This window comes from Triticum aestivum, chromosome 7A (assembly GCF_018294505.1).
Source record: "Triticum aestivum cultivar Chinese Spring chromosome 7A, IWGSC CS RefSeq v2.1, whole genome shotgun sequence".
Taxonomy (NCBI): Eukaryota; Viridiplantae; Streptophyta; class Magnoliopsida; order Poales; family Poaceae; genus Triticum; species Triticum aestivum.
In genome coordinates this window covers 28,159,759-28,172,484 of record NC_057812.1, presented here as the reverse complement: position 1 = coordinate 28,172,484, position 12,726 = coordinate 28,159,759, and the positions used below count along the sequence as shown (strand labels likewise).

The following is a 12,726-nucleotide window of genomic DNA, read 5'->3' as shown; positions in this document are numbered from 1 at the left end:
TTAGTGATTGTTTTACATTATAATGAGTTGTTAAATCATTACGTGATTAGTTTGACTGGATGCGTGTGTATCCTAGCTAAGTCATCAAGTATATGTCATATCCATATTATATATACTTGATCACCTACTTAAGTGATCGAGGTAATATGGATATGGCATATACTTGATCACTTAGCTAGAATCCATCCAGTTGAAACTAATATGCAATTTCTTTCATAAATGATATAATAACTCATCATCATCATCATCATATTAATTAATATAAAAACTCTTGCATCATATATATCATCACCAACGGTTTTCATAGCAAAGATATCATCGAGTTCAACATGGTAATGATATTATAAGCGTTCATAACACCACAAAAGCAAATCACTCTTTGAGATTAAGTTCAGGACGAAGAACACGGGCATGAGAGGACAAGTACTAAGAGCATGAACTAGCTAATTAATCACTCCTGCTGCTCTCTCTCGGGTAAAATAGCATAGAACATGTATAGCTTTGCTGATTCATCATATTGGAGCATGCAGATGAACATGTCTTCTTATCGTGGGTTGCGCTTCTGATTGCTGTCCCCTAGTACTTCTTTGTGATCGTTCATAATTTTGCTCCAGTCTTTTACTATTAAGCATTCCTCGCTATTAGAAATCCTGAATGCACTAAAGCGCATTGTAGGATATTTTGGCCGTAAGCTAACAATATTCATGGTACCTTTAGTCTCGATCCAATCAGGCACAACATTCATCGGGAGTCCGTGTTGAAAAACATCGTATAGTAACATACTTAGCAATGAAGTTTAGCTTAAAAAAATAATGTATGCAAAAGATGCACTGAGGAGAAATAGTAGAAATCTTACCATCTTTCCTAAATATATGTGACCGTAGTTCAGTACGGACACTATTGGTCGCACATTTTGAGTACTAACATTTCTAAGTGCAGGAAAGAAATTTGTCTTGACAGCATCAAGATCCTCAAGCCATGAAACATAATGACTTGTCTCCTCGCAGTTTAGTTCAGCCCCAGGACAGTGGACGGTCCTGTCTACCAAGCGCCGGACATGTTTGCTTGATTGGAAGTAAGCTGTCAATATAAATTGAGATCTATTAATTATTCAACTGGTTCAAATAATCTCATATGGAAGACATAAATATGGTTGAGAAACTCACACAATGGTAGAACTGGAGGCGTCTGCACATCGACCCAGATGTCTCTATTACCTTCAATATCATCTTCCGGACGAATATCAAAGGTGATAACCATATCAGGCTCAAATGCATAAGCCTTGCATAGTGCTTGCCAAGTTTTGCATTCAAAATAGGTGTATGTGTCTGCATTGTATAATTTGACGCTGAAGGTATAAGCATGCTCGGTCTTCAAGTAAACTCTTTTTACCTTCATAGTTTTGTTAGGACTGAAACCTATTTTATCCAAGACAAAAATTCTTGCATGGCAGGAGATACGCTAGTAGAATAGTGAAAAATTAAAATTAAAAAGTGAAGCAAATGAAGCATAAGTCATGCTTAATTACGAAAAAAGACTTGTTGTTGTGACTTACTGTATCCACTTCGAAGTTCTCATCCAGCTTGATGCTGAAGCGTCTATCATCAATTAGAAAATTTCTGCCGCACAAGCCGCGTTGGTCTTCGCAGTATTCACACATAATGAAATCGTGTTCGTTGTCAGACGACATTTCCATATTCATAGGTGAAACATTAGACACTTATTAGTTCTATTAATTCAACTATATAATTCTGTTAATTCAACTAGTTCAACTAAACACTTATGAAAAATATACCTAATTAATTGAACTAATTCAACTAACTAGTTCAACTAATTAATTCAACTAAACTAGTTCTATTAATTTTCTTACTAAAAGTAAGGTAGCTAGTTCTATATAATAAAATGTTAATTAGATAATGAAATCTTATATAACTAAATTAAATATATATCTAGCATATAATTTATATCTAATATCTAACATATATGTTCATATATAGGTGAAACATTAAACACTTACTAGTTCTATTAATTCAACTAAATAAACTAGTTCTATTAATTCAACTAAGCATTTACTAAAAATAAACTAATTCTATTAATTTCTTACTAAAATAAAGTAGGTAGTTCTATATAATAATATTTTGATTAGATCATCAAATCTCATATACCTAAATTTTCTTACTAAAAATTAACTTGTTCTATTAATTTTCATACTAAAAATAAACTAGTTATATTAATTCAACTAGTTCAAATCTCATATATATACCTAATTAATATCTAGCTATACTAATTCAACTAGTTCAACTTGTTCTAATTCATGTAAAATATATTTGACATTAATATTTAACATCTTTTCCATATAATTCATCTAAGATTAACATTCTAACATTATTATCTACGTAATTTATCTAACATTAATCTAAACAACAGAAAATAGAAAATAAGTAAAAACAATGTGTGTGTGTGTCTATGTGTGTGTGTGGTGTGTGTGTGTGTGTGTGTCTCTGTGTGTGTGTGTGGTGTGAGTGTGTGTGCGTGTCTCTCTCTCTCTCTCTCTCTCTCTCTCTCTCTCTCTCTGTGTGTGTGTGTGTGTACGGGCGGCGGCGGCGGGCGACGACGGGAGGATGGGCGCGGCGGGCAAGAGGCGACGGCGACGTACGGGGCGCGGCGGGGGTGACGGGCCGGGCGATGACGGCGACGACGGGTGGCGGGGGCGACGGCGGTGACGGCGACGACGGGTGGCGTGGGCGATGGCGGTGACGGCGACGACGGCGACAACGGGCGGCGGGGGCGGCGAGGGCGGCGCGCGCGATGGGGCGACGGGCGCGGCGAAGAAGTTGGATCGAGAAGAACTACTGGTGGTCGATGAAACTGATTTTTTTTGTAGGTTCCATATATATAGGATGGGTCTTTAGTGTCGGTTGGAGCCACCAACCGATACTAAAGGCCAATTTTTGCCAGGCCAGGGGCGGGAAACGACCCCTTTAGTACCGGTTCGTGCCACGAACCGGTACTAAAGACCCATCCTTTAGTACGGGTTGTAGCCACCAACTGGTACTAAAGGTTGTATGCTGCCACCGGCGGTGCATAATGTTTAGTCCCACCTCGCCGAGCGAAGGGCAGTCGCACTGGTTTATAAACCCAGTCGCGGCTGCTCCTTCGAGCTTCTCTATATAGCAGGCTTTTGGGCCTAATTAACTAGGGTGCGCTGCCCTGTGAGCCTGCTGGCCCTTTTGGGCCTGCATTTTCACATCCTAGGTCTGGCAGACCCACTGGGTAGCGCGCCAACAAATTTTTTATATATTTTTTTTCTTTTCTGCATTATTTATTTTCTTCTATTTATTTGTGAGTAGTTTTTTATCTAGTTTTTTCTTTTCTGCATTATTTATTTTTTTCTATTTATTTTTGAGTAATTTTTTTGTATAGTTTTTTTATTTTCTGCATTATTTCTTTTCTTCTATTTATTTTCTTCTATATCCAGTTTGTACACGAAGTGCGTCCAGTTTTTGCCATGACCCTCTCTACTCTTTTGCACATGCTATGCGGGAGAAATGATGATACCATGCCAAGTTTCAATATTTTCAGGATTCATTTTGTAGTGATTTTTAATTTCACGGTCATTTAGCTGTCTAAACAATTAGGTAAATGATCGAAAAACAACAAATGATGTTAGAACATGTTGGAAATTGATGACGTCGTTTTGAATGCTGCATACTGAACACAAAAGAAGTCCGGAGTTCAAATAAGTTTAAAAAATATTGATGTGGCCGTGTAACAGATGAGTTCTCGTCCGAAACCCTGATACTCCAAAAGAGTTTGTTCAGTTTGTACACGAAGTGCGTCCAGTTTTTGCCGTGACCCTCTCTACTCTTTCGCGCATGCTATGCGGGTGATATGATAATAACATGCCAAGTTTCAACATTTTCAGGATTCATTTTGTCGTGATTTTCAATTTCACGGTCATTTAGCTCTCTAAACAATTAGGTAAATGACCGAAAAACAACAAATGATGTCAGAACATGTTGGAAATTGATGATGTCGCTTTGAATGTTGCATAATGAACACAAAAGAAGTCCAGAGTTCAAATAAGTTTAAAAAACATTGAAGTGGCCGTGTAACAGATGAGTTCTCGTCCAAAACCCTGATACTCCGAAAGAGTTTATCCAGTTTGTACATGAAGTGCGTCCAGTTTTTGCCGTGACCCTCTCTACTCTTTTGCGCATGCTATGCGGGTGATATGATGATACCATGTCAAGTTTCAACATTTTCAGGATTCATTTTGTAGTGATTTTTAATTTCACGGTCATTTAGCTTTCTAAACAATTAGGTAAATGACCGAAAACAACAAATGATGTCAGAACGTGTTGGAAATTAATAACGTCGCTTTGAATGCTGCATACTGAACACAAAAAAAGTCCGGAGTTCAAATAAGTTATTAAAAATAAAAAAGAGGTGCAATGCTGGTTAATTTGCTTCAAGGCTTTCGGAATAGTTTAGACTGCACTGCACATAGCTCAGTGCAATCTATGCTATTCCGCAAGGCTTGAAGCTAATCAACATGCAGGTGAGCATTGCAACTCTTCGTCATTGTCTGTGCACTCACGGCTTATAAATTATCAATACTGCCTCTCTCTTGGCGAGGTGGGACTAAAAATCAGCTTACAAAGAAACTCTAGTATCGGTTCATGGCATGAACCGGTACTAAAGGTCTTCGTGGGGGCCCCAGCTTGACCATAGCCTGACACAGCCTCATTAGTACCGGTTCGTGGCATGAACCGGTGCTAAAGGTTCGCCACCAACCAGTACTAATGATGTCAGCCCACCTAGCCGTTGGAACCGGCACTAATGGTCACATTAGTGCCGGCTCAAATTCAAACCGGCACTAATGTGCTTCACATTTGACCCTTTTTCTACTAGTGCATGTTGAACATCAGTACAATGCATCCAGTGATTCCTTCACCAAGTCTCCGCCATTCTCTCTAGGCAGTTATTATCCTATAGTTGGGACCCACCCCAAGTTTTGTTTTGGTCTTGTCACACATAATGCAGTGTAATATATATATAGATGTTTTCAGAGGGCCGACCCATCTATTTTATCATGCTGAACATGGTGGACAATGTATCTGGGCGGACATCCACCATTGCTCTTTGTGATGATGAAACTTGTACGACCAGGGTTTTGAAAACACCTGTAGGCAGTGGAACCACTTCAAAAAGTTTGATCATATTGCGCAGGCTTCACCGAATTGCCCATTCACTACTATTACCCGGACCTACTGCCTCCATACCCAAATGGCAACGCTAGATCGCACGAAGGTCAGTGCCTAGTTCCCTTGGGTAAAGTAGCCGTCAAAAAAACATTTAGGACTTTGGTGTACGTCATACCATGCGGGTTTTGGACCTTAGATCCATGCTTCTCACCTTAGTCATGTTTTGTGAAGGGCATCGCTTTGATAAGCTCAACGGAAGACTCACGAATCAGTGAGATAGACCAGAAGCAATCTACATGCTCCATGATATGGACAGACCATGTTAAACACATAGACCCAGAAAAAAATCTTTACATTACACTCCATTATGTGTGATCCTAGTGTTCTTTTTAATCGAAAATCCAATGTGTGTATAAACCAGAGAGCGCCAACCATCAAATGTGACGGTGTGCCATTGTCCGGCACCGGGGCCGGACGAAGAGAAGGCGAACAGAACCAGCTGGGTCTGGTATTTGGCCAAGCACATGACCCTGAATCTGAATGGAGCGTCGGTAGCAATGTCAGTGCCCTCGTCCCCGCCGGTAGGAGCAAGGAAGGCCTCGGAATGATCCACTAGATCGGGCCGGTACCAAGGGACGGGAGGTAGCAGGAGGTAGCGCCGATGCATCGGGTCACAAACGGCGATATCCCTGAAGATGAAAAGGTCGTGGTGGTGGACGCAGAGAAGGGCGCGGCCGTCGCGGAAGTCGCGACGAATCCAGGGCCGCTCGCGGGAGGGGAGGAAGGAGCAGGAGAAGTCGGTGTCGGCGAGGGCTCGTGCGGTGGCGGCGGAGGGGTGGGGCGGCTGGGCTGGGAGGAAGGAGGTCGAGACTAGTATGCCCAGGAGAGACGGCGGGTGGAGGGTGCGAAAGCGACGGAGGAAGGAATGGTCGGCGATGATGCAGCGGGGGGAGGTGCCGGCCACGGAGGCGCGGGCTAGGTCGGCGGCCGTGGGGAGGCGGAGGAGGATCTCCTCCGTGACGTGCTCCGGCAGGCTCGCCTGCGCCTCCACCGTCGGAGGTGCACCGGGGCAGGGTGTCGTCGGCAGGCCATCAGGGCAGGGTCTCGCCGGAGGCGCATCAGGGAAGGGCGGCGCCGTCGACGCCATTGTGGAGTGGGGTGGAGCGGAGGAGAGGGGATTGACCTTTGGGGTCTGGTTTCCCGTTTCTGCTATAGGAAAACGTATGTCATCTTCTTGAAGGCGAAATACGCCTTTCCCTTTCTGCTCGTGCTCACATTTTGACGTGTCCTTTGACACATCAAGAAAAACGAAGCAAATTTCTCTAATTTTTTAACAAAATCACAAACAATTACATCTCCTTTTGTCAAAGGTGTATATAGTATTAGGCTAGGCTAATTACATATACTCCATACACTTCCTTTACATCTCCTTTTGTCAAAGGTGTATATAGTATTAGGCTAGGCTACCTAATTACATGTCCTACTCGAATGTTATGAAGCAACCCATGGAGCAGTTTGCCAGGGAGTATAAGGCCCAGTTCTTTTTAGCTTTTGATTCTCCAGAATCAGCTTTTGGGAAACTTCTCACAGAATCAGCTTCTCCCAGAATCAGCTGTCGAGTTCTTTTCTGAGATTTTGGTCTCTGATTATGGGATGAGTTGTATGCTGAAATGTCCGTAATGTCCCTGAACTAAAACTGAGTGTTGAATTGCTAACACTTGGTTGTTTCGAACAAATTATCATCGAATATGAGCATGAATATGATTTATGAATATTTTAGCTTGCTAAATATTACAATAAAGAAGGTTTCCAAGTTTCCTTTGCTACAAAAGAAGTTGCTAAATATTATTACAAATAGACTGACTAATCTCATGGTACAAGACTGGTAGCAATAGCATCACGTGTTTCGGCCATGGTACCATCATCTTCTGGTGGTAGAGCGTTGGCGCCTGTAAATGGCAATGGGGGCTGCACATACGCATCATTGTCAAACTTGTCAAAATGCTCATCATGCAACTTGCTATCACGAATGAAGTTGTGGAGACACATGCATGCAGTGACAATCATCTTTTGGATCTCCGGTTTGTACCGTGGTATGCCTCCAAGAATTCGCCATTTCATCTTGAGAACACCGAATGTTCTTTCAATGACATTTCGCAAAGAAGAATGACGATGGTTGATTGTCTCATGTCTACCAATGGGTGGGTGTTGTTGGAACTCTGGTACATGGTATCGTTGCCCTTTGTATGGTGCTAGATATCCAACCCTGTTTGGATATCCGGAGTCCACAAGGTAATATTTATCTATAGTAAAACATCATAAGATATTAGAAATGTAGTATGTATCATCATGTACATAACAAAATACATACAATAGATTACCTGTGGGAGGTTGTGGAAAATGATCATAACGAACTATAGCATCGCTCCATACACGTGTGTCATGAACAGATCCGGGCCATCCAGGAACAACAAAAGTGAACCTCATATCAAAATCACAGACTGCCATGACATTTTCACTTGTAACCCCTTTCCTATTCCTGTGTTGTGGCTCCAACTCCTTAGGCACAATCACTTCAATGTGTGTTCCATCTATGGCTCCAATAGCATTTTTGAAATGAGGCCAGAACTTTGTTTTTCTTAGTATGGGGTGTGGTTCAGAGAAAGATGGATCAATAGGCCTAATGAAATCGCCAGCCATGCGGTCCACACACTCCAAAACCTCATGAATTTTTTTGTTGATGACAGAACGACTATGTCCAAACCGATCTGCTACATTATCAGTGGTTTGGCACGTGCCCAAAGTCCATAAAAATTAAGCCAATGCTTCTTTCGATGGTATGTTGCAAGTTGACTTAAGCCCGTACTTCTCAACCAACAATTCATGCAATGAGTAAAAAACTGACCTCCTCATTCTGAACATAGAGTAGAAAGCTTTTGCATCTTGCTCCTTCTCTGCCACCCATTGGAGGCCTGTAACAAGGTGTGACTTTCTTGGTGCATACGGCAATCTCTCACTTGGCGACCCCACTTCCATAGCACATGCAAACATGGCCAAATCCCATTCCTCATCTGAAGATTCATCTGAAGTGTCCATCTGCCACATAAACATACACAGGAGAGTTTAGCAACAACATACAAAATTACCAACAATAGTTCTACATGATACAATACAATTCCAAAGCAAATAATTATGTTCTGAACAAGTGAACATTGCATTATGAGAGCAAACAACATTTTCAGGACATTACAAGTTGGAAGCAAAGGACTGGGTTCACAACATTACATGTTTCGAAGCAAATAGTTGGAAGCAAATGATACATATCGGTTCACATCATTACAAGTTCGAAACAAATAGTTGGGTTCTACTTATTGTTGTTGAGCTCCCATGTCCTCTCTATCCATCGAAGCCTTGCACTAGGTTCATGATCCTTGAATGTTACGAAAATATTACGATATTTCCTTTCCAACATAAGATGGGAAGCATAGAAATGCACATCACTCCCAGGTTTAGCACCATCTGCAATCACCATGTTCATCATGTCTCCAATCTCCTTTCTTGTTGTATCCTCTCCAAGGTTTCCCTTTCTCTTTTCCCTTGCACCAAAGAGGTCAACCATGCGTACAAGTGCATCAGTTTTAACACTTTCATTTGACCACTTCTCATTCATCCTAAGACTTGGCGAATAAGAACATGGCATCTTCTTCCCAATCTTGGCACGCTTCGTACGAGGTGTAGCTTCGACATCATGACTTTCACAACCTGAATCATCATCCATATTAAAGCGAGATGAACCACTTTGATATGTGGGAATTGGCACCCTAGCATGTTCATTTGTGACACAGCAAGCATCAAACACCTCTCTCATTTTATCCTCCTCTGCTAGTGGAGCATACCGGAACTTGGCAGCTAACGGATTTGCCTGCAATCAAATATCAGGACTCACGGTTAAATAATGATAGAAGAACATCACTCACTACTTGAATGAATGACATGGCAACAAAATACCTTTATCTCCAATGCCCACCACTCATCTGTAGCTGCAATGGTCTTTGTATATTCATCTCTACCAACGCCAATTGCTTTCTGAGTCAATGTCTTCCATACATTGTAGTCTGCTCTACATATATCCCATCTATTCTTCAGTTGGTCGGAAGAATAATTTCTCCCGGAGCGCTCATTGAACTTTCTAACCAAATTAGCTTTTCCAATGTCGGTTAAAGTGGTGCCACCACGGTTATTAGCTCGCACCTCCTCTACACATGCATCCATAAAAATGGTATGCGCTGCACTGTCCCAGTTTGCTTTAGGGGGCTTGGTTTTCTTTTCTTTCTCCATCTACAACGTCTATCATTAGCACATAGCAGTAGCAAAATAGAACCACTCACAACTAGGATTGAGCAATTGTAGTAGAAAAAAGAATTTAAAAAAATCATCTACCTACACAGTACAGAAAAGAACTCTTGTTCCTTGTACAGAGAAGAATCTAACAAATAAACTAACATCATCTACATCCATCCATCAATCAAGCAAATCATCTACATCTATCTAGCAATCCATTGTTCCATGTACAGAAAAGAGCTACAAATCATCTACATCCATCTATGCATCCACTCTTCCATGTACAGAGAAAATACAAGAGAGAGAGAGAGAGAGAGAGAGAGAGAGAGAGAGAGAGAGAGAGAGAGAGAGAGGCTCATCGAGGCAGCGGACAGAAGACAACAGCAGCCGGCTTGATGGGCTCGTCGGGGCCGGCGGAGGACGGCGGGGAGGGCAATCGGCGCCGGCGGGGCAGAGGACCTCAGGGGCTGGCGGGATGGGGGTCGGAGAAGGCGGCGCTGAGCACTGCTTCGGACGGCTGGATGGGCGCGTCGGGGCGGCGCTCTTCTGCTCCGGCAGGGTTCCGATAAGGCGCGCGTCTGGGCTCGAGGGAGGAGGGGCGGCGGGTCAGGAACCCTAGCGGCGGCTGGAGGAAACAGAGCGAGGGGGGAATCGAGCGAGGACAGCGGAGCGAGCGGCCGATGTGTTTTCTGGGCCGCGGTCGGTTGGGCTGTGGAAGGGCATTTTGCTTGTAATTTCGTGGTGAGATAGGGGTACAGTCTGAAAACCCATACGTTTTCATTTGCGGGAGGTCTAGAATCGTCAGAATCGACCCAAAACGCTGCTTTTCGGTTGCATTGTCGATTGTGGTCTGATTTTGACGATTCTACAGAATCAAAACGAGTTCTTTCTAGCTTTTGATTTTTCAGACCCAGAATCTCCATAATCGGGTCAAAAGAACTGGGCCTAAGGACCAACTGTCGGATGGTGTGTCATCACGGTGGTTAGAGCTCTCTTCAATCTAGTTTCAGATCAGACCACTGCGATGGGAGTAGCTTTGATCACACATGGTGGATAAAATGCCCTGGACCACGAATCTCTAGTTTCTAATGTTAGAACAATAATATTTGCTTGCTTATTGCCTTGAGGGTGGCTCATTTGTGCCTCTGATCTGGGATACAAATTACGTGTATGAACTGTTCTTGCTAATTGCTATGTGCTCCAGCCCTATCATGCTACTATTGTTATTAATGGTCATAGTTAGATCAGTGAGGGAAATTTTGGTTTTAATGATTGCTCGCAACGTCAACATACTCAGCTATGGGTGAAATCTCTTGCCATCCATTGCAAACAACATAGACGGTGGTTGAAATCTCTTTCTTCCTTTCATTAGGTCAAGCCCAATCTGTCAAACGACGCCACGACTCCAACAACTTTTGACCGTAAAGCAAAATGGGTCATCCTTGGATTAGAGGAACTGAAACTATGCCAAATCTGGAATGTGCTTGGCGGTTTCGATTACTTGAACCAACAGAGAGCACACTACGCTATGAGACCATCCCGTATCCCGGTGGCGATCGCTGTCCAGATTTTGTTCTACAAAAGAAGCCACATATGGAATTTAATCCTTCATTCTACTTTAATCTTCCAAACCTTTTGCAGATTCGTTCGCTGCACCCTTACAAAAAACAAGGCCTCATAGGCAGAACGAGCAAAGCTTCTTTTTGGAGGGATAGATAGCTCGATGAGATGCTCCGATGGATCTAGCACCTGATTTATTCAAGCTGGCTAGAAGGAAGAACCTCACTGTTACTGCAGCTTTGCTGGATTTTTTTTGACAAACTATTTTTTTGAGAAATTGTTAGTGTAGCTGTGTAATGATGTTCGGTTGTACTGATGCTATTTGTGGCGTTGTTGCTAAACTTTGGCATTTGCCTGACCTTGTAGCATGTGACATGTATCATATTGTCTTTGCAGGATCCTAACATGGGGGTCAAGATGTTTGAAACAGCTGACATGGTAGAGTACCTAAGGGCAACATATTCACTCTATGATCAGGAAACATGTTGCCCCACATCGATCTCTGAACTGTCCATATATTGTATGAGTTTAGATTTTATTCTTTACAAATAAACCACCGAGTCCCAAATGCAGTGTAAAAGTTGTATTCATGCAGTTGGTATAATTGATTTGGTTGGCGACTCGGGGCCTATATGGTAGAGAAGGAAAAACTGGGCACTGTACTCTCGAATACTGTCAATTATGATGCAAAACCATGGGAAACACGGATTTATGATGCAAAGGAGAAAATTACATGTGTACAATCATATCTAGGCAAATAAGGTAGTAGAATATATGAATACTTTGAAGAGAAAGGCTCCATAAATTACAATGAATAATGCCGAATGCTTTATTGAAAATAGGAAATAGAAAGTTAAACAAAGATGATGATTTCAGTTTGCAATACTCGTGTCCAAAATTATAGAGTAATGTTGTAATATCATAACTGAAAAGATCAACAAATAATTGGGAGGAAGTCAAAACATTTTACATGACACAATTAATATATTGTATATGATAATACACGATAGAACTAGCCGCGCAAATGCGCAAGCCACGCGGGCAACATCGCTAAATATATTTGACGAGTATGATAGTTTTGCACCACCTATCAATGTACAAGTACAACTCATTATATATAATCAAGTATAAGAAAGATAATCCAGATATTGTGACGGGCCACAGACAAGTCCTGGTACATGCTACAGGGATGACAGATTTCACATCAAAAGTAATAATCCAATTAGCAATATAATTAATGAGTCATACTTGTTACTTGGTGTCATACTTGCCACATGTTTACAAGGTTTGTTCGGTGGCACTAAGCTCAATATATACTCTCTCATATTTCACCGTATTCATTCATGCTTGCACTATTTGTCCCTCTGCTTATTTAGCCAGGAATAAAAATTGAACATCTAGGTGCCAAAGATCATACTGATGATCTGTGTATCAAATCTGTAATATAAATTTTGTTGCGTGATGTGATGGTGCAAGTTGAGATATTAGAGGAAACTGACAAGCGCATACATTATGTATCGACTCCGCCACCATTGCTCGGACGTATTCTCACCAGCAGTCGCAGGAGGGCTCACGCTTCCTCGACATGCTCTAGAAGGTCAGCGCGGCAAGTTTGTCC

General features: G+C 42.1%; 1 protein-coding gene across 1 annotated transcript; it reads right to left on the bottom strand.

Moving 5' to 3' along the window:
- Positions 1 to 5,562: 5,562 nt before the first annotated feature.
- LOC123152885 (uncharacterized) lies at positions 5,563 to 6,363 on the bottom strand. Its single transcript, XM_044572278.1, has one exon. It carries the CDS (start codon positions 6,352 to 6,354, stop codon positions 5,563 to 5,565), a length of 792 nt encoding a protein of 263 aa, XP_044428213.1. The 5' UTR covers positions 6,355 to 6,363.
- Between the last annotated feature and the right edge of the window lie 6,363 nt (positions 6,364 to 12,726).